Source organism: Rhinolophus sinicus, linkage group LG05 (assembly GCF_036562045.2).
Source record: "Rhinolophus sinicus isolate RSC01 linkage group LG05, ASM3656204v1, whole genome shotgun sequence".
Taxonomy (NCBI): domain Eukaryota; kingdom Metazoa; phylum Chordata; class Mammalia; order Chiroptera; family Rhinolophidae; genus Rhinolophus; species Rhinolophus sinicus.
The window spans coordinates 140071251-140098181 of record NC_133755.1 but is presented as its reverse complement, the minus strand read 5'-3'; the positions used below and the strand labels follow the sequence as shown (position 1 = coordinate 140098181).

Genomic DNA, 26931 nt, shown 5'->3' with positions numbered 1-26931 from the left:
TCATATGTTCTATTTGTTTCCAGTCTTTTCCCCCCTCTGCTCTTCAGTTTGGATAATTTGTTGATTTATCTGCCTTCAGCAAGTTCACTGCCTCTTTCATTTGTCATCCCCATTTTGCTATTGCACCTATCCAGTGAATTTTTTTACTTCAGATATTGTACCTGTCAGTTTGAAATTTCTACTTGATTCTTTTTCAGTTTCTGTTTCTCTGCTGAAAAGGTCTACCTTTACATCTCAAATGTGTTTAACTTTACCTCCTGGAATATGCAGTAACTAAAGTCTTCATCGGAAAAGTACATCAGCATTATCTCAGGGTTAGTATTTGTTGTCTTTTCCAATGGGATTTGGTCACATTTTCCTGGTTCTTTGTATGATAGGTAATTTTCTGTTCTATCTTGAACATTGTGACAGTTACATTGTGCAGACTGCGGATCCTGTTAAAATCTTTCTCTGGAGAATGTATGTTTTTTAAAGCAGGCAATCAGGCTGGTTAAGTTCACACTGCAAGTTTTCTATCGCCTTCTGTGGGTGAGGGTTGCAATCTCAGTTCAGTTTTTAAAGCCTGTGTATGCTGCCCTGGGTCTGTCCTGAACATGTACCACTCACGAGTTAAGCTGAGACTTGGCCCACGGGTTGACTCTTAAACCTTTGCTAGGCTGCTTTGGGTCTGTTGCACACAAGTGCAACTCAGGAGTGAACCCAAGACTTGTGTGGTTCAGACACAAAATTAGGGATCACCTTCTTTAGTTCTCACCTCTTCCTCCTCCTGCCACATTCACTTTCCAACTCACAAAGGCTCCTTTTCTCGGTTCCTTGGACCAGAAAGATCTAACCTTGCCACCAAACTGTTCCCAAAGGGGGCCTCTCCTCCGGACGAAACCATAATAAAAGAAGGAAAAAAGCCAGGAAACTTATCCCCTTGCAGCTTTCTTTTCTGAGTTTTGACCTCCCTTCACAAGCTTTATTTACTTTTCAGAGTCCTCAGGTAGTTGCTAATTGTATTTTGTCATGAGTTTTAGTTGTAACCAGTGGGAGAGAAGGGCTAGTGTAGGCTTACCATGCAAAGCTGAACCAGAATTATTCCTATTTTTTGAGAATCAGCCTAAGTGTTACTTCTCTAGGAAGCCTTTTCCAGCCCTTTTCTCATTCTCGGAGCAGTTTTAGTTTCCCTCCTTTGTGCATAATTCTAATAGTCCACTTAGTACTTCATACAGAATTTTCTTATTTATGTGACACCTTCCCTACGATACTGAGAGTGCCAGATGGAAAGGTACTGTGTCTTATTTAGTCCCTGGCACACAGTGTGTCTTCAGTAAATGTTTATTGAATGTAATAGACTTTCTGTGAACATCCAAACCTAAAAATCTGAATTCCTATGTAGTTATGTTACTCCTAAATTTTCTCACATATTCTAGTTTATATTATAATTATTTTTGCACTTATGTTTAGTTCCCTAGTAGATTGTAAGCTCAATGAGATGGAAATGATAGGTCTTATGTTTTTGTCTCCCCTGTAGCATTACATTAATAAACTAATACATATTATTTAACTGAATTTTGAAGTTCCATAAACAAATTTTAAAATTAAATGTTTTAATTCACACTGATTAAATGTCAAAAAAATCTTTTCTAAATGGAAAGGCCAACTTTCTCATTCTCCCCACTTCACTCCTGAAAGCAGCAGGATACTTCTTCTAATTGCCTCCAGAGGTCACTCACCACCTTCTAAAAAAGGGGGCCAGTTGATTAAAACAGGGCATTATTTCATGCAGGCTTCTCTTTAGGCCATTAGTGAGGATAATTTTTTTTTTCGTGAGGCAATCTAGGAGAAATAAAAATGTTGATGGGCCATTTTTTAAATTGAAAATAAATATAGCTTTATTGATTACTGTTGCCCGTCCATGTGCCTGATGCTTCAAAAGGCCAAAACGTCACAGCTTGGAGTAAGGCAAGGTTTATTGATTGAGGAAGCGCCAACTGAGAAGATGGGAACTCCAGTCGTACCTCAAGTCCGTCCTAAGAAAGAACAGAGTTCAGGCTTCTTTTATGTCAAGGGGAGGGGAAACGGGAGGGGCAAGAGGTGACTGGCCACTGCAGACTTCTGGGTGCCAGCAGGGGTCTGAGGAAGGTGGTGCTCGTTGATGTGAATCCGGGTTAGGTGGTTCCTGCAAATCTTTGGTAAACAATACAAACGTCCCTTATCTTCTCAAGCCTGGGGCAGAATTCCTCTAATGATTAGCATGTCTACCTGCAAGAATAAGCAGAAGCTATTAGCCTGAAGGCCTGGAAACAAAGATGGAGTCAGCGAGGCTGAGCCTTTCACTCTGTTACATTAGCTTGAAAAACGGATATTTTACAACCTCTATGACAATCTCAAAAGAAAGTATCTGGATCTTAGTCGCTAAAATGGTAATATCTTGGCATATTTGTGAAATGGCAACAAGGAAGCAGATTTTTCATCCTTCAATTTGAAATTTTACTTTGGGTGAGAGTGAGAAGTTAGCTGGACGATGCTTGGTGACTGCACGTCACTGTTAGGACCTATTTCATTTTTATTCTCTGGAGGGATCATCCTCCTTACCTATCAGATAATGCCTAATGCTTAAAGTACATCATGGAAAAACTGTGTATCATAACTATTTTTATCAGTATATTAAACGGTCATTCTTTAACCTCATTGCTAAAAGCCCAGTCTGTTAAAACCAACTCACAAAGATTTGATTTCAGTAAGAATACTTTTATGTTTGTGCTACGTACTTTGAAAAGTTAGAACTAATATTGAAAGAATCTAACATCAGTGTCTGTTTGACGAAATTTTTTATCTTATTAAAAAAAATTACTGATTTTTAAATTAAATTTTCTTTTTAAAAACAGTAAAATTAGAATTTCCTTTAACTGTAGTCATTGTAACATGGAAGACTGCAGGACTCTGAATCTACCATCATACTGGTCTCCTTTGCTGTACTGATCAATAAAATCTTTGTTGTGCTGTGCCATTATCAGCCAAAATCAGCTTATCAAGAGCATAGAAACAAAGCAACCAAAAGTGAGAGCTTGGCTAGTGTAGGCTCTGCAGAGTACAAAAATAGACTAGCATTTCTTAAAGTACTAAGTGCTTCAGAAGCAATTAGAGCCATCTGCATAAAAAAGGAAACCACTTTAGGTGCTCTGTAAGCAAGATGGTCTTCCTCCAGTTGTACTTAGATAGCCACTTAGCCAGAGCTAGAGCCTGCTTTGCCCTGGAACTAAGGAAAAGCTGGAAGTTACAGATGGCTTTTAGCCATTCTTCTTTGATCACTGCCATCTATTACTACACTTGATACTATGTGCTTGGAGACTGTCCAAAACCTTTGCAGAAATCCCCATAACGACAAGGATGGTTGTGTTGCTAAACTAGGAACAAGCAGGAGTGGCAGTATTTCTTTTTAAGTAAGCCTACCTTGATTCAGTTTTTAGTTATGAAATACCTACTATGTGCCGGGTATTGTTCTAACACTGAAAACAACCCTTCTCTCATGGACAAGACAAAGAACAAACTAATTTGTAGTCTGTCAGATAATAAAATGTACAGAAATATAAAGCAGAATAAAGGGAATAGAGTGATGGAAGGGGGTTAAGTTAAGGTAGTGTTGGGGAAAGCTCCTGTGACTGACATTTGAACAGGACCCTAACTGAAGTGAGGGAACCACTCAGGCAGGAAGAGCATTCCAGAGAGAACAGCAGGTGTAAGAATCTGAAGCAGGAGCGAGCTTGGTGCATTGGAGAAATAAAAAAGACCAGAGCAGCTGGAGCAGCATGAATGAAGGGAAAGTTGGTAGAAAGTGAGGACCGGGAGTGAACAGGGTCCCTAATTGTGGCAGCCTTATGTTAAAGACTTTCTGGATATGTCAGAATAATACACTAGAGGGGGGCAGGATTAGAGAGCAGAGAGAACAGAGATCTAATTAGGAGGTTATTTGATTAGGCCAGATTTGTATAGATGGTGAGAATGATCAGATTTGGGAAATATGTTGAAGATAAAAACAATATTTATTAATGGACTGAGTATATAAGAGAAAGAATATAAAAAATGACTTCAAGGACTTTGACCTATGTCACAGAAAAACCAGAACCGTACACAGATTTTACTCAGGAACTGCAATAGGGGAAAAGAGACCTCAGTGGCCGGCAGCCAGCGTGAGTGGCCGGCAGCGTGCGAGGGCTGCCGTGAGCGGCTGACCCATGACTGGCGACCGACTGCCTCAGCCGGGGAGCGCAAGGCTCATAATAGCAGCATGGGCCAGGCAGCTGTGTCCTACACGGGAGGCGGAAGAAGGAGGGGGGGACCAGAGGCCTCAGCATAGAACTGGGCTCGATTTTGAAAACAACAAGGAAAAGTGGGAATTTATAGACAAGGGCAGGGCAGGCAGTGGATAGAAAATTATTTTTTTTTAATTTTTTTCCCCTTCTTCTGCCTCACCCCACCCCCAACTCTGGTTCAAGCCGTTGTTTCTCAGTCTAGTTTTGTAGGACATGGATCCCTGGCCCATGCTGGTGTTATGAGCCTTGCCCTCCCCCCGACCCTGGCTGAGGCAGTCGGGCGCCAGTCATGGGTCGGCTGCTCACAGCCGCTCTTGCCGGCTGCCGGCCGCTCACGCTGGCCACTGGCCGCTCATGGCAGCACACTGCAGCCCACGGCAGCCTGTGGCAGCTCACGCCAACCTCCGGCTGCTCACCACAGCCCAGCTCCTAGGAGAGCTGTTGTTCACAATCTTTGTTGTAGAGAGCGCCGCTCACTGGCCTATCTGGGAATCGAACCAGAGACTTCGGTGTTAGAAGCATGACGCTCCAACCACCTGAGCCACCCAGAAAATTAGTAAGAGGAGATGTCAGAAATAAGGGGGGATTCTGGCTAAACCAACCTAACAGGATTCTTGCTGAAGGCAGACCAGAGTGATCAGACATTACCAGAGGGATAGTAGAAGAGAGGAACCCAATCAGATTCAAGTGTGATCAGATATCAAAGATGGGGAATTCTGGGTAAATCAACTTAGCGAGATTCTTGCTGAAATTGGGCAATACAAAGATGGACATGAAAGTCCAAAAGTCAAGGCTTTGTTGGGAAGAGGATTCAGAAGAGCCTGACTAAAGTTTGGTCAGGAAGAGATTATTTGTCTCCTAAACACCTGGTTTAGTGGTCCTATTTATTTAGATGGAAAAGGAAGGAGCATGAATTCTCCAGGGAAATTAAAGAAAATCAAGAATTCAAGTTGAACGTGTTAAGATTATGATATTTTAAAATTCTTCTTTTTTTCAAATACAGTTGACATTCAATATTATATAGTTTCAGGTGTACAGCATAGTGATTAAATATTTATATAACTTATGAAGTGATCCCTCAACAAGTCTAGTATCCATCTGGCACCATATATAGTCATTACAACATTATTGACCATGTGAGGTCTGACAATTAAGTTTGAGAACTCATCCTAGAAAAAGTGCTACCTACCTCATTGCTGAATATCACTATGGTCACCTTTGAAGTACTCCCCTTGGGAAGCTACACACTGATGCCAGTGCCTAGTCCACCCTTCAAAGCAATTTTGGAACTCTTTTTCTGGAATGGGCATCAGGGCTGTCATCGTATTACCCTTGATGTCATCAAAAGGTCTTCCTTTCAATATCTTCAGGTAAAGAAAGAAGTCATTGGGGGCCAGATCAGGTGAGTAGGGAGGGTGTTTCAATACAGTTATTTGTTTACTGGAGAGAAACTCCCTCACAGACAGTGCCGTGTGAGCTGGTGCATTGTCGTGATGCAAGAGCCATGAATTCTTGGCAAAAAGTTCAGGTCGTCTAACTTTTTCACGCAGCCTTTTCAGCACTTCCAAATAGTAAACTTGGTTAACTGTTTGTTCAGTTGGTACAAATTCATAATGAATAATCCCTTTGATATCAAAAAAGGTTAGCAACATTGTTTTGACTCTTGATTTGGACTGATGGAACTTTTTGGTCGTGGAGAATTAGCTGACTTCCAAAGTGCACTTCGACACTTTGTTTCAGGGTCATATTGTTTTTCATCACCATGTTTCATCACCAGTGATAACACGGGCCAAAAGTTCTTGGCAAACTTCAGTGCTCCTTTGCTTTTGTTCACTGGCGAGCTCCTTCGGGACCACTTTTGCACACACCTTTCTCATGCCAAGATTTTCAGTTAAGATTTTCCTAACTGTTTCTTTTCAATGTTTACTTGGTCTGCTATGCTTCTCACAGTCAGCCAACGATTCAACAAATTTTTGCAATGTTTTCTCCTTACTGGCCGCCCTGACCTCTCTTTATCAGTGACGTGTTCTCTCCCCTCAGAAAAACGTTTAATCCATTTGTACACTGCCATTTCCTTCATGGCATTATCCCCATAAATTTTGACTAACATGCCCCTGATTTCACTTCCACTGTTGCCAAGTTTAACAAGAAATTTAATGTTTGTTGCTCTAATTCAAGCTCAGACATTCTCATGACAGCACATAAAAACACGTAACAACAATAATGAACGCCACTCAGCAAGACATCGCCACCCATTGACAGGAACACAGCTGTGAGACGCTGACACACCAAGGTTATGAAACCTCACTGAGCTGTTTGTACAGCGCTGCCAGTACAAGGGCACGGTGGCACGTTCTAATTTGCTTCATAATAAAAGTTCATATAGGATAAGAAATTCAGAGGTATTCCCTTTGTTCCCAAGCTTGAAAGCTTTTTACCACTAACAACAGTAAAAGTCACAATGAATACAATATGTGACGATATTTACAAGTATTAAGTGAAAAAGCATGTTCCAGAATAGTATGTGTAGCATTCCCTCACTTTTATAAAGATATAGTCTTAAGGGATACATTTGTAATGATAAAGGCAATTATCTCTGGATGATGGGATGATGGTTGCTTTTTATTTCTTGGTGGTTAATGTCTCAAGACAAGCTTTTCTCTCTTTGTAAAATTAGAAGATGTAGGATTTCCAATAGTGTCCCCTTTAGCTTCATGATACTAGCATTATATTTTAGATTTAAAATATATACAGGGGCTTCTCTTTAGTCAAATATCTGTCATTGGATCCCCTGCTGTTACAAGGTTGGATGTGGAGGTATACTCATTGCTACTGAAATGTCGATGCTTCTAGGCCCTCAGTGGACAGAGCTAGGAAATGTATGTATGAACACACCTACAAATATATTTATGTATATTCACACCACATTTTCCAATTCAGTCCATCACCATAGTGTTTATTTTAGCTTTGCACCTTCCATATATGTACCTCCCTAATCCAGTAGTGGACACTTGTTCCCATTACCTTCAGTATAGTTCTCTGTTCAAGCCCCAGGTATGGAATGAATCTCCTGACTCTGTGACCCTCTCCTCAGCCCTGGAGCAGCCATGCGAGCCAAGTGCGCCCCAGTCCTGACCTTGCTACTGGACTCGCTCCAGCTGCACTGGCTGATTAAGTTCCCTAGAGAAGTGTTCCCCAGATAGAGAAAGTCCATATTGCTAATGCTGACAAGTTTGGGAACCATTCATTTAGTCAACAAATAATTATTGACCACCTACTCTATGTCAGGTACTTTTCTAAGTGTTGGAGATAAAACGATAGAAAAAAAGCTTACCTTTGTGAACTTACAGTCTAGTGAGGAAGCCACACAGTAAACAGGATAACTAAAATATATCATATGCCAGTGATAACTACTAGCTAAGGAGAAAAAAATTAAGGTGGGAAGGGGGATATGAAGCATTAACAGGATTAAATTTTAAACGTTAGGGAAGGGGTCGCAGAGAAAGCGGCTTTTGCGTAAAGCCCTAAAGGATGGAAGAGAGCAATCCCGGTGGAGAGCTGGGGAAGAGTAGCCCAGGAAAGGACAGCTGTGCCAGGATGAAATGAAAGAAGGCAGAGTGGGTCAGGAAGAGAGTAGGCGGTACAGCCAGAGACGCAACAGGTGCCAGGACGTGTGAAGTTGGCTGGTCACAACAAGGACTTTTTTTTGGGGGGGTGGCAGGGGGGCACAGGAAGATTCTGAGCAGAGGACTGATCTCATCTGACACGTTTTGACAGGATCCTGCTGGCTGTTCTGTCAAGAATAGATGGAGGGGAAGAAGGGCAGAGAACAAAGAGATCCGGATGGCTTGGCTGGGGGGAGGGGAGTGGGGAGAGATCCTGATATAATTTGGAAGCAGGGCCGGCAGGATTTGCGGGCAGACTGGAAGTGGCTGTGAGAGAAGAAGAGGGGTTAAGGGTAACTCCAAGGTTTGGGATCCGTACAGCCAGAAGAGGAGGTCGCCATTAACTGACATGAGGAGAGCTGCAAAGGATGCCCATTTAGGAGGGACTGTCAGGAGGTCAGTTTTAGGGGTGTTAAGCTGAGAGATTGTTTTCAGTCATCCAGTTAGAGGTGTTAGATACAGGGGTCTGGCGTTTAAGGGAGAGGAACGTGCTCCATCAGCATCTAGGATGTAATTCAAGTCATGAGATAGGATGAGATCACAGAGGGAGTGAGTGCTGATGACTAGAGAAGGGGTTCAAAAACTAAGCCCTGATGTACTCCCAATAGTTAAAGGTTAGGAGGTGGGCAGGACCCAGCAAAGCAGACTGAGAGGCAGCGGCTTGAAGGAATGGAGGAAAATCAGGCAGGTGTGTGGGGAGCCAGACTCAGAAAATCAGGAACTGATTCGCTGTCCCCAGTGCTGGTCATTCACCTGAGGACTGGAGGAGCACGGGGATTAGCAATGTGGGGTCAGTGGTGACCTGGGAAGGACAGTTTCAGTGGAGCAGACTCGAGAGAGAATGGGAGCAGATAAAATAGGAGAGAGTAAGTAGAAATTTAAGATTTTTTTTTCTTTTTCAAATGGATGGAAGGAAATGAGGCAGTAGCTGCAAGGGACATGTGGGTTTAAAAGAGGCCTTTCTCCCCCCCCCCCCCGCCCCCCCACTGCCTCTCAAAATGGGAGGAGTGATAGCGTGTATAGAGGCTGATAGGAATGATCCAATAGAGAGGGAAAAATTGATGATGCGAGAGAAGACAGTCGAGGAAGCTGGAAGTGTTTAATTGGGGTGGGGGAGGTGATGCAGGAGCTACTAGTGAGCTGAATAGTCAGAGAGCTGATCAGAGTTTTGTAGATCACAGAGTTAAGGGTTAGGGACCAAAGTAAAGACTGAAGAGACCTGATCAATGAAGACAGACTGGGCATTGGGAGGGAATGGAGGCGTCAATGGGAGGTGGTCTCCAAGTTGAAGAGCAAACCCAATGGACGTGAGGAGCAGGGAATAAAGTGATAGGAAGCTGTGCTAAGCGAGAGGGGTGTTAGTATCTCAGATTTCAAAGACGAAGCCATTTCCAGAGATGACAAGGTTCCAAGTGTCGCTGTTCAGTGTGAGTGGAAAGAAAGTTGATCCACATGGACCCAAAGCCATTTGCTGGAGTAACTAACTGATGGATGTGTGGGAGTGACCAGGGAGGCAAAGGGTGGGCGAGCTGTATGGGGGGAGCGTGGGAGGCCGCGGGCCCAGCTGGGGAGGTCGTGAGCCTCCTGTCCCTGGGAGGAGTCAAGAGGGCACTGGCAACACTGGAGTTGAGGATCTAAAAGAAGAACTCTTGGACTGAAAGTTTTAGGTTCCTCTGTAGGAGACTATGAGGCGAGAACTTTAAACCCTAAAAGTCTGATACTTACGATAATTGAGTTATGCCTCTAGAAAAATTAGGTTTTCTGATTAGAATTCTTCTAATTTTTTCCATAAAAATTACTTTTTCAGGAGAATGAATTTTGTCTTGCTCATGATCAGTAACAATCTGTCAGATCCATTCTTTCCTGGTTTTTTCAAAAGCCCTCCAGTGGCCTGTACATTCAGGCACCCACGTGCAGGCATGTAAATAATTATTGGATTAGATGATATATGATAAATTCTTGAGTTTAATAGAAAAAAATCTCTTTAGCACCCTTAAACATAAACAATGATTTGCTCTGTAGTCAGGGCTCATCAAACAATAACCACCCTCCAACTGTGGGTAACGCATAATAACGCAGTGCTTTGTACAATTCCAGCCTGGTTCTTGATCATCTCCTGAAATTGTCCATGAGTAGGTCACCAAGTACCCGCTGAATTTAATAAGTATAATCAGTGTAAGTAAAAGAAACAGTAGTGTAAGTCAACTACAACAACAAAGAAAAGAGTGTCAAAAAGAAATAGATTTTGGACTATCCAGTGCTTGTGGGTCATTTCTATCCCTGTTCTTTGTTTCAGAAACATATTAATGTGTAACAGTACCCAAACACACTTGGAGTACATATATGCCGCTTAGAAAGCACACAGCTTATTTCTTTTACTCAACACAGACTGTTTTCCTTAACTTTAGTAACTTTTTCTTCCCCCCTTCTCCCCAGGAATTCTATAAATACAATCACAAAGCCATATAGGAATTTGCTAAAATGCTTTTATTGTATTTACCGAGAATATCACATTGTTCCACATAAAATGATCTTATCCTCCCAATGATTACACAGCTCTTTTGGGTATCTATATTAAATTTCACATTATAAAAATCAATTATAAATTATACCCTTTAAAAAGAAACATAAAAATTTTGAAAGGCACATACTAAAATACTGCATACTGATCAAATCCAGCATAATCATTTCACATGGAGATCTATATTTAAACAACTCTTGTGCCAAAAATGGCATCCCGGGGAGGTAGAGAAGCAGCGTGACACTGCGGTGGGCAGCGTGCTCGTGGAATAATTTGGTTTTCATGTCCAAGATAAAGCATGTTTTTCTAACTTTGAAAATATGCAAAATAATTTAAATATTATTTTTCAGATAAACATTAAAATAAGTTGGCATGAAAAAGGTCATATTATACTAGGAGCTACTTAAAATACCCAAGCTCTCTCTTAATAATACTGCAGGGTTCAGTCTGTGATAGCGGTAACGCTCAGGCTAAAATAGACGTTAGGAGAACAAACTGACAAAAGGCAAATTTATCAAGCATTGTGCAATGCCTGTCCAGTCTTACATTTCTCAAACCACACTATAGTAACAGTTACATCAGAAGTTATTCTTAAAGGGATATTTAATCTCACCCTACTGTAACTGCTGATTAACAAGCCCCCCATTCTCCCTCCCACGTTAACCATGTTAACAGTAGAAAAGAATTATCAATCGGTTAACAGAGAATCCAGGAGTAGATTCTGAATGTATAGTCTGATAGCGTATATCATTTTCCTAATGTATATTTACAAAATCATCAGAAAATAGAGTTAAGGCAAAGTCTATAAAGACAGCAGGGTTAAATAAAAGCGTGTGGTCCCCTCTTCATCTGAATCCTACTTACAGGTACATGGGGACTCAGAAACCCACATGGAATTTTGGGTGGCATTTCAGGTGAGTGTCACACAACCACAACCACAAAGCTGGGAGCCCTCCATAAATCACAAGTCTGAGATTGGCCAACACTGACCTAGACACAGTCCTTACTAATTTAAATCTTTCTGTTAAATCTGAAAGATAAACGATGATATTTTCAGTGTGAATTTTTTTTTTAAAGTACGTAACTCATTATCCAGGTTTTAAAATTGATGACTCCCAGAACTCCAATTTCAGCCTGAAAAATAGTTTACAATATCTGCTTAAATAAGCACAACAGAAAGCAATTTGTGCATCTATAACTATATAATAAAATATATATAATTTTTTGTCACATACCCTCAGACTTACAGAATACTTGGAATAGCTAACGTCGTGCTAGAAACATTGACCAGGGACTTTTTCTTTACAGTTTACCTTGGGGGCTCTGTTTATCATGAAGTTTTCATTTGGTGATCATTTTCTTGTGAGTATACTCTAAAGCCTTATATGTTAACAAAAATTACATACCTCTAAGTAATATTTGAACTCAATAATTGCTTTGTATGTGAGGTTTTTCCCCTTACATACATATACAAAATGCAACATACATAATACTGCTGGGTCTATACATTTCCTATTGTGTTATATATACTTAAAAGAAAAAAATAATTTTGAAGGGAACATGAAATTTAGCACCAATCTTGATCTAATCTTTCTTTGGTAGGAAACAAGTCACCAAATACACAGTCTGCTCGTTCAGAGCCTTGGGTCAAAGTACAGCACCTTGCTAACAAGCCCTCTATCCCTGAATTAATATTCCAGTATAGGCTGAATTATAAAAGACACATTTACCCATTACTTTCTAGCATATTAGAACATACTATAAAAGACTACATTTAGGGAAGATCACAGTAGAAAAGGTTTGTGTTTATACACATTTAAAATATTTTTAAAGTCCACTCTTCTGATAAAACTAAAAAGTATTATCTGGTAAAGAATAAAAGTCATACATATCAGAGTCTCCAAAATAATATCACATATGATTTGATTTCTAAAAGTTATAGATAGTTCCTATCCCTTACATGCTTAGTGACACTCAACTCCAAAATACTCTTCTTACAGCACTCATATTGAAAGGCTAAAAATATCTTTATAGATTGGGAACTTGTGGGTTGACTCCTGTACTGTTGCCACACTCAACAACAGCCTTTTCAAAAACTCCAGGGAGACAGAAAACCCATTACCACTAGGAAAGGGAAGCCTCTCCCAGGAGTTCCACATGTAAGCTGTAAGGTTAAGGCACAAGCATACCATCTCTTGTCAGTGGTCCTCCATCTTCTTGCCAAAGACAACAAATGAAAACAAGACCTCATCGTCAAGCTGCCAGTATAATTTGAAAAGCCACTGGTAAAGCATTTTAGTAAGTGTTCATTTTTATGCACGGATTATACATTTCTTCAGGGTTTTTTTTTTTTCCTTTTTTGAGATTATCCACAGGGCACATAAGTTAATATTTCTCTTTTGTTCTTTTTTATCCATTTACCAGAACAAAGCACTTCAGCACTTCTACTGATATTCTGACCCCTTAACAACTTGCATTCCCTCGCCTTTTAATCCCCAAAACGCCATTAGCTTCCTTCTGATTAGACAAGAGTTGATTAAGCAAGGCTTTTAGTTGGACACTGAAAGCTGAGGTAGGTGGACTGTCATGATCAAGTACTTAGAAAGGTTTTATTTCATTCCCAATGTCTTTCCAACATACTAGTAAAACATTGAAGTCTATTGTGTCCTAAATGAGGTAGCCTCCTATGTTATATCTGTCAAGAAAATAGTACCATGGGGGATTTCTGTGAATATACAAAGGTCAAGATTATCCATGTTGACTATTTAAAAATTGATAATTTTAAAAAGGACAAACAAAGTAATATATGTCCCAAATTGCAAGGTTTCTTTGAGTGATTCAAGATGTGGCAATGAATTGTTTCATGGGTCTTTATTGTTTCAGAAATCATCTGATAAAGTCCACGTTTAGGATAGTTCAACAATTGTGATTCTAAGTTATATGCAGGTTTCACATTTAGTTACAGGCATTTGGCCCTTTATTCTTGAGAACTGTAACCTATCACTCTGTTTTATATGGATAAAACAAAGCACTAGCCTCTACCCACAAATAAACAATAAACGTGGCTGTGGCTGTGAGCTGATTTTGAGCCCAGGAGCTGCCTGATGCTGCTCCAGCCTTACGGTTCCCTGAACCATTCTCAGACTTCTCTCTGGAGGGTCTTTTTATTTCCCTTCCACTAAATCATCAACACAAGTCAGCGAGTATAATCTGAGCAGCACTCATGATTGTCAGGAAAGTAGCACGCCTTCCTTCTGTAGTGTGTTCTCCTTCCACTTCACCATGATGAATGGCAAATTGGTCTTTGTTTTGATTACAAGGCAAAAAGTTTGTGTTTTTAAGAGTTAAACTGTTATCGATGATGCATGTTTCTATTCTCCAAGACACCACTTGTCTTTCAAATTAAAAAATAACATAGATGCAAGAAGAAAGTAATAAAGTTTAACTTCCTCCTACTTTTGACACATTGGAAAAAAGCAACAATCTAACCTAATATAGAAATTGCTCCTTATGGTTTATGCCAGCAATGATGACGTTTTCAGTGTTCAAAATTTCCTAAAGAGTTTAAATAAGTTTTACATATTTATTTAAATTGTTTCCATATATAAAAATTGGAGCTAATTAGCTTACCCTTTCCACTTGTACCTCTGGACCAGGGGTGTCCAAACTTTTTTCAATGTTTTTTACCAAGGGCCATATGCGGTAAAATACACAAACAGCTGGGCCACTCACTCGAGGTGAAGTACGTATTGCCTCCTCTGGTTTATTTAAGTAAACTAAACATATTTTTGGAATTTGCTGCAGGCCAATTAACAATGGATTGTGGGCCGCAGTTGGCCCGCGGGCCGCAGTTTGGACACCCCTGCTCTAGACTCACCATGAAGTGCGACCCAGCCTAAGGCCGGTTCTTAGGTGCTGCATCCAAGAGGCCCGCTACATTCCATGCCATCCTCCATGATGTGCTCTCAGGACTAAGATTTGGCAAAACTTTAAAGGAATAGGAAAATCAAAGTAAGAAAATTACGCTCTGAAAATATTTATGCTAAGAACTTGACAGTTTTTTCTCTCAAAGCATTTACCTCAAAACATTTAAAGTTTTATATGTTAGCACAAAAGACCCAATTATATGAAACTTAGGACTTCCCTTCCAAATTTTCAGCATATAATTAAAAAAACTTTCTCAATATAGACCATTAGAACTCGAAGTTGAAGGCTGAGAACAAGCCATTCTCCAAGATACACAAAAGTGGATGGGGTTCTATCCTCTGAAACTATAAGGACCAGTGAGCAGGACAGCTGGACGGCCCTTAAAACTATGCGAGGGTGTTAATTGGACTCTCCAGCAGATTTTTGAAGGATAGGGGGAATTAAAGAGAAAAAGAATGGTAAGGATAAAGATAATATGAAAAGAGTAAATATACATGTTTACTTTCCAACTAAGTGTACATTTACTTTAAAAGTATAAGAAGCAGTTGAAGCTAATAGCATTAAAGGTGTCTCCATACTTGGGCAGAGCCCATGTGATCATCTGCAAATATGTATAAACAGATAATACATGGAGCATGAAATGTAAATGAGGTCGTTTTTATTTATGAATAGAATTGGAAACAATGCAATCACTATGCAATTTCCAGTGGAAATTACAAGTCTTGTAGTAGGGCTATAGACTAAGCATTGCAACTGTGATCAAAGAGATTTATAAATTTTGAATAAAATTATCAATAATCTGGGTGGTTTATTACTGAAATGGATGGATCCCAATAATAACCACTGCAGTGACATGTAACCAAAGTGTTTCTGGGAGACCACTGAGCACCAGTTACAAGTGTATCTGATCCAGAGTTTCTAGGAGGAATACTAATTGTTCCCTTCTTATGTTATTGTTGGCCTCGGATACCACAACCTTTTGAATGTGAGAATTTGCTGAGTCTTATCAGAATTAGGATAATGAAACAGAATACAGAGATCCGACCCTATTCTTTTCCTCACAAGAAAGTATCTGGATTAAACAAACAAAATTTAGGCCCATCAGATCACTTTATGGCAAAGTAACACTCTGTTCAGAAATTAAAAAGGATTTACTTTGAGGAAAATAAAATATTTTATTGGTCTGTAATATTTCTTGGTCTGCAACACATCTTGATGGATATTAGTATTTTTCATTTTCTTAGTTTGTAGATCTTTTAGAACTTTAGACTTATAGAACTTTTGTATCAAACATATTACTAAATATGTGTTTTATGGAACTTAATATTGTACCTTTTATAGTTTTTAATTTTATATTACAGCACAGTATTCTTCATAAGAGTCTCCTACAGTGGAGCTTTTTTGATGTTATAGACCCTATTTGATTCATTCCATTAGACTGAAAACGACATATTTGCAATATATTGTGTAATATTATGAGATCTAAGTTTTATTATAAATACTTAAGTCATGTTGCTCTTTTAATATGGAAACTCACAAAGCAAGATCAAATCTTTGAGTTTCAGATTATTACCTTTTTCCCCCTAAAATCGACCAAATTTTGAAAGGGAAGATACTTTGGAGGTCTTTACAGAGTAAGCATTCTATTTCAGAATTATTCGTTCTGTAAAATTGGGGGAGGGGGTAGTCTTAGGAGTCTGCTAAAACTGTAAAAAAAAATGTTATAATGGCAGGTTTGATGATTGGTCTTAGTTGTATGTTTTTGCTGATCTCAAAAGCACTGATAATAACCAGGAAATAATGTTTTTATAACTTGGCAAGAATAAATGAAGAACCTAATAATGTATTACATTATCATTTCTAAGTCATTTTCTAAAAGTTTAAAATAAGAACATGAAAGGGCAGTGTGGTCAAATGTAGGGGGTGTTTTGTTTTGTTTTGTTTATTGACCCTTCCAAAAAAACAAATTACCTAAGTCTCCTCAGTATGAAATATGGAAGTATTGGAAGTAGTAAGTTGCAACTGTGCGTATGACATAGTAAATTGCTGAATGTCTTCACAATCAAAATTATTTAAATCCTATTAAAAATAGATTCCACATTTAGTGTTCCCACTTTGAACTTTCAAGGTTGCAGATAAGAAAGCTGATACTGAAAGGAAAAGTTACTGGGTTTTCTAGCTGTGTAACTAACAGCCTCACTTCCCTCCAGTCCCCTGCAAGCCACTCCTCACCCCCTAGCAACTATAAATCCATATGCTTTCCAGGTATCTCCATCCTTAGCTAGAGACAAGGCATGGACGGACTTTGCCTTTCGGAAACAACAGAAGCTGAGAAGTAAAGTAGGGAGATAACACACTAACTTTCTTTCCTTAAGGAGAATTTAGAAACAGATGGATCTTGGAGGTGCTTTAGAAAAGGACATTTTCCCCAGGTGAACAAGATACATTTGAAATATTTAAGATTTAAATATACTTCGCATCCCTATTTAAGATTTAAATATATTTAATATTTAAATATACTTCACATATTAACTATTTAAGACCTAAATAAGAAACAAAAATGTACTAAAGTATAATTTCAGGGATGAGGAAAGTGTTCCTATTTTTTGTACATGAGTATGGGTCATGACATGACTTTGGTTTTAATTTTAGGTATTTAAAACTCTAATGGCTTTCTTACAATTGTCTATGGATAGACAGAAAAAATACTGGGAATGTTATGGGGGCACACTAGGATAAAAACATATGAATGCAATTTCCTGCCAGAAAGTTTTGGAAATGTAGGAGTTGTTTCTCTTTATAAATATTATTAACCTTTCACGACCCAGTAATTTCATAAACCAATTTGAGCAACTGTTTCTATTAGAAATAGATATTATTATCACAAACAAAATTTTTTCCCCCCGTTTATGCCTGAAACTACAACTTGATACATGCTCAATAAGACTAGTTTGAATACCAGGTCCCAGTGCAAACAAATTCAGTAGTTAGAAAAATTGTGTGTTAAAATTGCTAGAATATCTTTCATTCATTCTATTTTACTTTATTGTTAGAATTTGGCTACTTGAGCAAAACGCACTGCAAACCCAAAAGGAACACACGTAAATGGAAGAAAAGCCTGATTTTTGAACTGCTCTGCCCTTACGAACAGCATCCTTCTCATCGCATGTATTCATTCTGAATACACTGTTAACATCTGCTCCAAGAAGGGCCCTGACACCAGAGCAAGTGCGAACAACTGAATTTCATAGCTTGTTTAACAGCAAGCAAGCAACTTGAACATAAACTTGAGGTGTAGCTGGATCTCACATTATCTAGAATTGAGACTTAAATTTTATAACAAGTTTCCAAATAGCAGAAGACATTAAAATACAGATACCAGAATTAAAAACAAGCACGTAAGACAACAAACAATATTTCCAGTCCTAACCAAATTGCAAACCTTTCAGTACAGCTTGAGGTATTTTTAAATATTTGTAGAAGCTGAATAGCATTCACAGTTTCCAAAGGTACTTTTTACTGAAATACCCTGTTTCCACGAAAATAAGACCTAGCAGACAATCAGCTCTAATGCGTCTTTTGGAGTAAAAATTAATATAATACCCAGTCTTATTTTACTATAAGACCCTATCTTATATAATATAATATAAGATCAGGTCTTATATTAATTTTTGCTCCAAAAGACCCATTAGAGCTGATTGTCCAGCTAGGTCTTATTTTCTGGGAAACACAGTAGCTTCAAATTCTCACAATATTTGACTTTCAGACATGTTTTCATGTACCAGTCTCTGCCCTCAGACTCATGGAAATATCAGACAGCTATTAAGTGGCAGAAAATGGTTCTTGTGTAATAAGTGTTCTATTTCCCAATTATTGTGCTATTGTTTTTAGGATGTGATTAAAAAAATAAGAAATTTGCAATTCATATAAAAGGAAAATTTGCTTAAACTTCTGAAAGCAAGTCCAGTCTGGTGGAGGTATGTTGGACATTAAAAGAAGACTCAGATTCTTTCTTAAAGATTTCAGGTGAGTTTGACAGCAAAGAGTTCTGGTTCTCCAGCATTTTCTCTGTCTTTTCTCCTCCAGTGGTTTTATTGACCTCTCTTTGCTTCTTACTATGGATCCATGGGATGAAACAAAGGACAGCACCTCCAATAAGGGGAGGGACTCCGGCGAGGTAGAATGACACATCGTAGGAGCCCAGCTTTTCACGAAGTAACCCTGGGAAGGGAAAGAACTGTCACCAAGAGAGAACAAGTGTGGCTCTTAGGGGTCTCAAATCAGTCACAGTGATGACCTAGTCCCAATCTGGTAACTTCATAGCGCTAGTTCAAACATCTCAGACTATAAGATATTTTTTAGGAAATGTGTCTAAAATACAAACCTTTTCTGATACGAGGAAGGAAAAGCTCTCATATCTGTAATGTTGTCACAGACTACAGGCCACTGGATTTTCAGACCAAGATATTACCTGGAGAAAATACTGCAGCCAAGCTCTGGCTTCCTCAAAACCCTTCAGGAGCCATCTGGGGCATCCCGACACAGAGGTGGACAGACCACCAAACGGAAGCTTCTCGTACACACTTACCTCAACATGTCTACATTTCAAAGCTTTCTTGGGTATATTTTTCATAAAATAATGTAAAACTATTTAAAATCATAATTCAAAATCATGAAACATTGTAACTCTTAAGTTAGGAAGAAAACAGTTGTTAAATACATTTTGGAAAGATACTCATGTTTGTCAGCACACGAGAGGAAAATACGAGCATCTGTGTGGCACTCTAATAGATCTCAGGCTCTGCTTCTGAACCCGTTACTTGGAGTACTCCTTATATCTAATTTCTCTAACAAAATCCAAATTTTCATAGTTACCGTAGTGTTTTTAAACTTTTGTAACTTTTCCTGTACAACCTCAGTGACCTGAACTGTCCTGGGAGCAGGCCGTGCTGAACATGTGACTGGCGAGGATTTGCCCAGTTAACACGTTGCGTACGGATCACGAGAATCTTCATGAGGGATTTAAACCCCGCCGTACGCAACGTGTTAAGTACCAATACGTTACAGAAGGGCACAGTCGTTCTGGATAGAAACCTGCAGTACACAGTGTACCTACCTAAGGAGGTGGTTTTCCTTCCCGCTGTACCAGAATGTCCCACATACACCCAGACCTCTCCTTGTCATGAGCACTAATTACTGGGCTTTAGCTGCAGCGCCCTCAGACCTGCTGCTGAGCCGGGGGCCTTCTGCAGCCAGTGGCTGTGTGGTTCTCCCTGCTTTGCAAGTTTCCTGTTACCACCTTTATTCTTAGTCTGTTATCAGGTACTTGTAGTGGCAAGTACCACTTCTACTCAAGTGCTGCTCATAATCTATTGTAGACTTGGAAACCCTTGAAACTACGCTTGTGAGGTGTAAAAATAGTGTGACTAGTGGGAGAAGGGAAGGGCTGGAGGGCTCTCCTACAAGGAGACTGTGACCTTCAGAACTGAAATTGTATTTGGTCTGCGCAGTAATGACTCTGCTTGGTTGATTCATGACTAGGTTCCCAACTGGCAAAGTTGCCAGATGTGTGTGGTTCTGGGTCTGAGAATGAATTAACATGTTGCGTACGGCGGGGTTTAAATCCCTCGTGAAGATTCTCGTGATCCGTACGCAACGTGTTAAGCTGAACTTTCACTGATGCAGATAACAGTGCATACTTTTAAATTGTATAATTTTATCAAATCTTCTTATAATAATGCACACTGGCACCCAAGCAATACTGAACATGAGACATCTTTCTACTATCATTCAGAAGATTTCTAAAGGTGAAATTCACACAACATAGAATTAACCATTTTAGTGGCATTTAGTCCATTCCCAGTGTTGTGTAATCACCACCTCTGTGTAGTTTCAAAATATTTTCATCAAACCAGAAGGAAACTCCATACCCAGTAAGTAGTTACGCCTTAATCACCCTTCCCTCCAGCCCCTGACAACCACCACTCTACTGCCCGTCTCTATGGATTTACCTATTCTGGATATTTCACATAAATGGCATCATGCAATATGTGACACTTTGTATTTGCCCTCTTAGTGTAATGTTCGTCCACCTGGTAGCATGTCTCAGTAAGTACTTCCTTCCTTTTTATGGCTGAATCATATTCCATTGTATGGATAGACCACATTTTGTTTATTCATCTGCTAATGGACATTTGGGTTGTTTCCAATAAATGTTATTTTTCATTAATTATTTCTCAGGGGAATATGATCTCTTACACAAAGCACACATATTTTGAAATCTTTCAGAATCTTCATCTCTTTTTAAAAAGAAACAGTGTTCCCATTCCTCACACTAAGTGAAATTGAGGAATTGTGAAAGCTTGAGGCCCAGAAGCTTACCGTTCCACATTTTATTAAGTGTTTTAGATATCAATAAGGATAAGAGAGACTCCTCAGCAGACTTTTTCAACATGGCCATCTACAGCTGGTCTTATCAATAGAAATATTACAGATAAGGTCCACACAAAAACAAAAGTCCCGTCACTAATAAATTGTAACATATTTACACCTAAGTGAGACCTAGGACCTATAGTAGAAAATACTCTGACTTAATATAATTCCTGGAGAATCACTATATTTACCTGCAATGGGTGGGCCCACAGTCATGGGTACAGACATGAGTCCGAGCAGAAATCCAATTGCTTGGGAGACATCCTGGGCACCGACTAACTCAAAGGCAATGGGGGCCATAATGGAAATGAAGCATCCATCGAAGAGGCCCATAATGAGACAGACGGCGATGAGGGCCCCGAAGACGCTGCACAGGGGAATCATCATGGACATCACACCGATGAAGACGAAGGACAGCACCTAGGACAGACACCACCACGTCAGCGCTGCCGTCAGGAATGAGCCGTATGCTCCTGAGCAACTTTCGTCGGGTGTTTTAGTGGTTAATGGTTAGTTGCCTCCCAGGCCAGGTCAGCTTGATTTTATACACATAATCCACTTCCATAATCATCTCCCCGGAGTTCCCCTAGCACTTTCTCAACATTTCCAGTAAGGGACAGGAAGAAAGTCACTACTTTTACATACTTACTTTCCCTTCCAGCCTGTAAGCTCTTTGAGGTCAGACTCTGTACGAGTCACCTTCGGACTAGATATTTATAAGGTTTAAGGATCTTGTACCTGGCCAGTGCTCAATAAATATGAGTTCTGTGAATATAAGCTCAAATTCATTCATCAAATATTTGATTTTTAAAATTTTACCTTTGAAATTATACTTTATTGGTATGAGTCCTTTGCAAATTGAAAATACGCCAACAAGATCAGATATTCACATGGTAGAATTTCCAGTTTGGGGAATGTGGTGATGTAAGTTTTAGATATTTAAATAATCAATTTAGAATGTGATACCTGCTAATATTCCAGATTTGATGAGCATATTCAGACCAAGTGAGAGAGATTAAAATAAGTAACTATGATTTGATATGTGTTATATAAATATGTACTGAATTCTGATTCTTCACATTCCAATTATATTTTGACTCTGTCATAGGAAATATATGATACATAACATATAATGAAAACAGTAGTCTATACTAACACCCTAAGAACTCATTTAGGTAATCCAATTTTACTCATAGTGTAAATCAGTGTGATTATTATCATCAAAGAGTATTTTCAAATATTATGTCTTCTGGTGACACAGTACAGATATGTTTGACTTAAGTACCCAGAGTTAAGGCTGAGAAATATTTTGAGACACTGAACACTTTCCGTTTAGTGTTAGAGTAGTAGACAGGATCTAACACCTGGTTTGCCTGCCATTTGGTAGGTACTGTGCTGTGTGAATAAGACCTGGTTCCTACTCATGGGATGTGGGGAGACGAACATGTGAATACGTTTACATGAAGTGTTCTAGATGCTACCATAGTCGTATATTCAAAGTGTGGTGGGTACAAAAGAAGGAAAGAAGCAGACAGTTCAACAACTTTTTTAGGCAGAGAATAAAAACTGGACAATTCATTAATCAGCAGAATGTCTTCAAAAGCATCTGGTTTTTTAAAAAGTATAATGGCAACTTGCATTTCTTTCCCGTTTATTAAATGCCAGGCATTGTTCTAAGCTGTCGATGTGCTCCCCATGCCAACTTTAGGAGGTGGGTACTGATGGTAGCCCCATTGTACAGAGGACGGTGATACTGGGGAGGTTTGGTAACGTGCCTGAAGCACAGAGGGAGCAGCCTGGTCCGTGGTCTGTGTGCGCGGTCGCAGGGAGCTGACGGGACTGTTCCCAGAGGGACCTCCAGAGCCGGGCGATGGGCAGGAAGGGGGGACCACGTCCAGCGGCCACGCTGATCACAGTTCATGTGTCCTGTCTGCCCATGTCCTGCTAGGCACGGCTGTGGCTCCCCGAGCTTGGTGGCATGTGTCAGGGCAGCCCGTCACCTTAACGTGCACCCAGGTCCCCTGAGGAGCCCCTGAAGAGGCAGCGTGTGCGTGGAGGTCCAGGAATGGCCGTTTCACCGGCTCCCCAGGTGACTGGACCACAGTCATGGTCAAAAACATGCTCTTGAAAAAGGTTTCACACTCCAGGTTAGGTCTCTCTTTGACACTATCAGACCATATAGCTGAGTATATTTTTCATTACTAACATTGGTTTATGGTAGAAATGATAATTAGTTTAAGACTGAGTTGGCTATTTGAAAAACAAGTCTGGCACCTCACATCTTCTAAAGAACACAATCTCCCCATTCTCCTGATTTTAAAATTTTCTACTTAAATATCTTTTTCCCCAAGCCAACTCAACTTCCAAGAAAGCACAAGTGTAATTTCTTGGCGGTGGGTAATTATTGAGTTTGCAGCCTGGTAGGTTGGAAAGAACCTCAGAGGGACCAGGTTCTAACTCTCTGTAACCCCAGGCTACTAAAAAGACTTCCTGAGGCTTCCCATCCATGTCAAAAGAGATCTAAAGATAAAGCAAAATGTACAAAGTGGTTTGAAATTAACAAGTAAGTAAAGGTTTAAGGAGTTTTTTTTTTAATTGAAAAACTAACCAGAAAAACACTAATATTCTCAATTATAGAATTAACTCTACCTACAAACATAAAAGGAGGTAAATATGGAGAGTCATTTGACTCTTAGAAACATAAGTATCACCACACACTCCAGAGAATCCAGAATAAATTTTCAGGACAGTATGGGGCCAGATTCAATGGGCTTAGTTAGGAAAGCCACAGACCAAACATTCCCAAACACACATTGTAATTACACTAGGTTAGCTTTCAGAAATAGATTCTCTTCTTTGAATGTGCATCCTACTCTTTTACTATTTTGTTCTCTTCCAAGATAACAGAACCAGAATGAACTGTTGAAAGCCTAGCATACTATTTGGCACAAAGTAACTTTTGCTCAATGAAAAAATGGTTTTTTGGGCTAATTTACATAGCATGATAACCAGGCACTTCACTTTTAGTAGTTATCCTCATTTTTCTGTCCACTTTTGGCCCCTGCAAATTTTTGTTCTTTGGTCAGTGTTGTAAGAAATCCACTTAAGAGTTTCAAATGTATTACTACGTATTTTGGGCATATTTCCTCTCAATACTTAACCTGACTGCAAGTTCTCCTTTTCTCAATTCAAACTAGATTTATATTTTCTCTCTTTTTCCATAATTTGACAATCATTGTTAGTTTTTCTTTATTAAATTTTAATAACAATTGTCAAATTTAAATTATTTCAAAGTAAAATTTCTCAGTTTTTCTTTAAGAATTGAGTACATAGAAATTTACACATTTACTCTTTAGCATTTCTCAGAAACTAACTAGCTGTTTCGACCTTATTTGTAGCTACAGCGGTGAGAAACGATGCTCTTTCCCGGCAGGTGTCACTCCCCAAAATGGAGCTCCATTGGGGGGAGCAGGCCAGCTGGCGGACACACCTCGTCCTCACACACAGCGAGAAGGACCGCATGTCGAGGTTTAGCAAACTGCTCGCTCGTAGGGGAGGTTCAGGACGTCATCACTTCCCAGGACAAATACTGATCCGTACATCACATATTGATTCATCTGTAGCTACTGGGCCCCAATGTTTGAAAGGAAAATAAATGTAGTATTACATGCAATCTTTTTTTCTTTCTGCAAACATAGGAGCTCTGGTTAGATTTAAGTAAGGGATTCAAAGGTCTCTGATTCTCTTCTGGGCTCCGCCACTGACATTTAATAAGGCATTGACAGTTGAGATGGCTTTCTTGCTTTTGTTTTCTTAGACTCATGCAAGGAAATATCTTCTGTCATAATATTACAGGCTCTAGAATAACCCCCTGCTTCAGTTAGTTTATGTACCTAAGAACAAATTTTTTTTTTCTTTTGCTGTTACCTTTCCCATTTCTATCACAAAGAGAGCATTCTTGGAGAAATGTCCGTCTTTTTGCTCAGGAATCTAAGTATAGTTCAAAAGGAAAAACGAGCTGCACCTGGGTAAGCAGAAGGCCTTTTCGGATGGAGGCAGACACACAATTGCCCACAGTTAAGAGCCAAGTGTTCCTCCTATAAATGTTTTCAATATAACATTTCCAGACTTTCGAGTCTCTGGCTGGGAACCCAGGGCAGAAAGCAGTTGGCAGCAGAGCTCTGCCAGTCCATCGCAAACTGAAGGGGAGTGTCCAGCCACAGCCAAGTGGCTGGCTGCTTCTGAAGCACACAGAGGCCACAGGCCTTTCAAATGCTTCACAGGGAGTCTGTTCCACTTTCCCGACAGCACATGAGTACGGCCATTGCTGCCTGAGGGAGGCACGGGCCCCAGTGCCCTGGCCGAGGTGACAGCAGGGGCCCCATGGCCCTACTCCTTATGCAAGGGGGGGACTGCTCAGTGCTTGGAGTGTTTCGGAAATAGCTTACGTTGATAAAGCATAGGCTCTTATCCCGAGGTATCTTTAGGAAAATGTAAAATGGAACGGGAAACTGGGCAACACTGATCAGTTCGTTCTACCTCAGTCAGAAGAGGAAGTTGACACAAGAAGATGGCTATGAAAGCGGTGAACTTTGCTTCACGACCAAAGTAACTCATGAGTACCTTCTTTTCAAAGTATGAACCTTATAAAAGTGCATACAGTGATATACGGAAGTCTCCCTTCAACCCCTCCCAGCCCTCAACTCATGCCCACTTTCCATTGAGTGGAATAACCACTCAATGGTTTGGTTTGCGTCCTCCTACACCCTTCCTAGGCACGCACACAGCTTGTTTGGGTCTGTCTGCTTTACACAGATGGATATGATGTCCATGCTTCAATATGCCCACGTCACACAGAAATAGGACATAACGGACAGTGATCTAAATCCAAAGTTTCTGATTCTTTCACCACGGAGTGGCAACTTCCAGACCTTTGAAACACTCACACTTCTGGAACAGTTACATATTAAACACACAATCTGTTGTAATGTAATGGTGAGTAGAAAGACAGGCCTGTGAAGAAAGATGGGAAGAAGATACCAGGACACAGCCTTTCCTCTCCCACTAAAGTACATATTCTAGGAACCTGTGCAAAGATTTTCTTTACATTATTATTCTGTATAATGAAGTTCAGTCATCTCTTCACTCAGCATTTAAAATTGTTGGGCTGAAAATACCTGGAACCCAGGACCTTTCTGGAAGTTTAAATTCAGAACTCTTTAGCAAAAGTGGGAGACATACTCCTAAACTCTTTGCTACCTATGAGCAAAGTCTTTTGTTCAGGATAACCAAGGTCTCCTTTCCTGAGACGCGTTCCCAATCAGGATCTGCTTCAGTATTTAATAGAATATTCAAACATAATAAAGCAAGGACTTAATCAATCATCTACTCTGGACCGACACTTGACGTAAGCTGTCACCATGAATTCTCATCATAGCCCTCTGCCAATTCTGCATACAAATCGGTGACAGGACTGGTGTGAACTCATGTCTTACTTTCAGAGCCTGGGCTTTTCCGCTCTGCAGCCTCGCATACCCAAGATGCCCATGACCAGAAATCAGACCGTGTGGGAGGTTGTGAAGTATATTCTGTGCCCGGCTGCTGCTCAGAGCTGGCTTCAGGGGGACACAGAAGGAAGAGAACTGTCATAGCCCCATAAGGCTGGGATAGAACAGACGAAAGCAGAGAGCAGGTATGTCCCGGAACACGCCCCAACAAAGGGAAGGGAAGAGAGGGAGGCAGCAGGAGCATCCAGCCCTTAGAGGCTGGGCCTGAGGCAGACAGCCAGGGATGGAGAGCCGTAGAGAGAAAGACGAATGAGTGAACAGGCAGAGCTGGAGTTGGTCATGGTAGAGAAGAGCCAAGAATGAAAAACCACACCAGACATTTGGGAGTTGGGCAGGGAGGCCAGGAAAAAGGCACAGAGCGGGGAGCTATGCGAAGGGGCAGGTCCAGTAGCCTGCGTGGGCCGGGCGTGCGCTGGCCCCGGTGCCACTGCGTGTTGACAAGCTGGAGCCCATGGCTGGCTCAGGACACACTGAAGGCCTGCCTTCTCCTTCACGGGTCTCTCTGAGATGCAGTCATGTCA

At 40.2% G+C, this 26931-nt stretch overlaps 1 protein-coding gene and 2 long non-coding RNA genes across 4 annotated transcripts in view; 2 read left to right on the top strand and 1 right to left on the bottom strand.

Moving 5' to 3' along the window:
* LOC141571695 (uncharacterized) overlaps positions 1-26931 on the top strand; it is a 62058-nt gene that overhangs the window by 2689 nt on the left and 32438 nt on the right. The gene's annotated exons all lie outside the window — the stretch shown is intronic.
* Positions 10426-26931, bottom strand: part of SLC16A10 (solute carrier family 16 member 10) — a 102363-nt gene continuing 85857 nt past the window's right edge. The window contains exons 5-7 of one of the 2 annotated variants that reach the window (XR_012496715.1): positions 21035-21263; positions 18149-18632; positions 10426-17940 (exon numbers count right to left, since the gene is read on the bottom strand). Coding sequence is in view for 1 of the 2 variants with exons in the window: in XM_019734949.2 (XP_019590508.2) it covers positions 18355-18632; positions 21035-21263 (507 nt within the window). In the remaining variant the exon portion in view is untranslated. Of the gene's footprint in view, positions 18633-21034; positions 21264-26931 lie in introns of both variants that reach the window. The other variant, XM_019734949.2, reaches the window with a different exon arrangement.
* On the top strand, positions 22434-26545 carry LOC141571696 (uncharacterized). Its single transcript, XR_012496717.1, has 3 exons — positions 22434-22554; positions 22792-22932; positions 24242-26545. It is a non-coding gene; the product is annotated as an uncharacterized LOC141571696 (long non-coding RNA).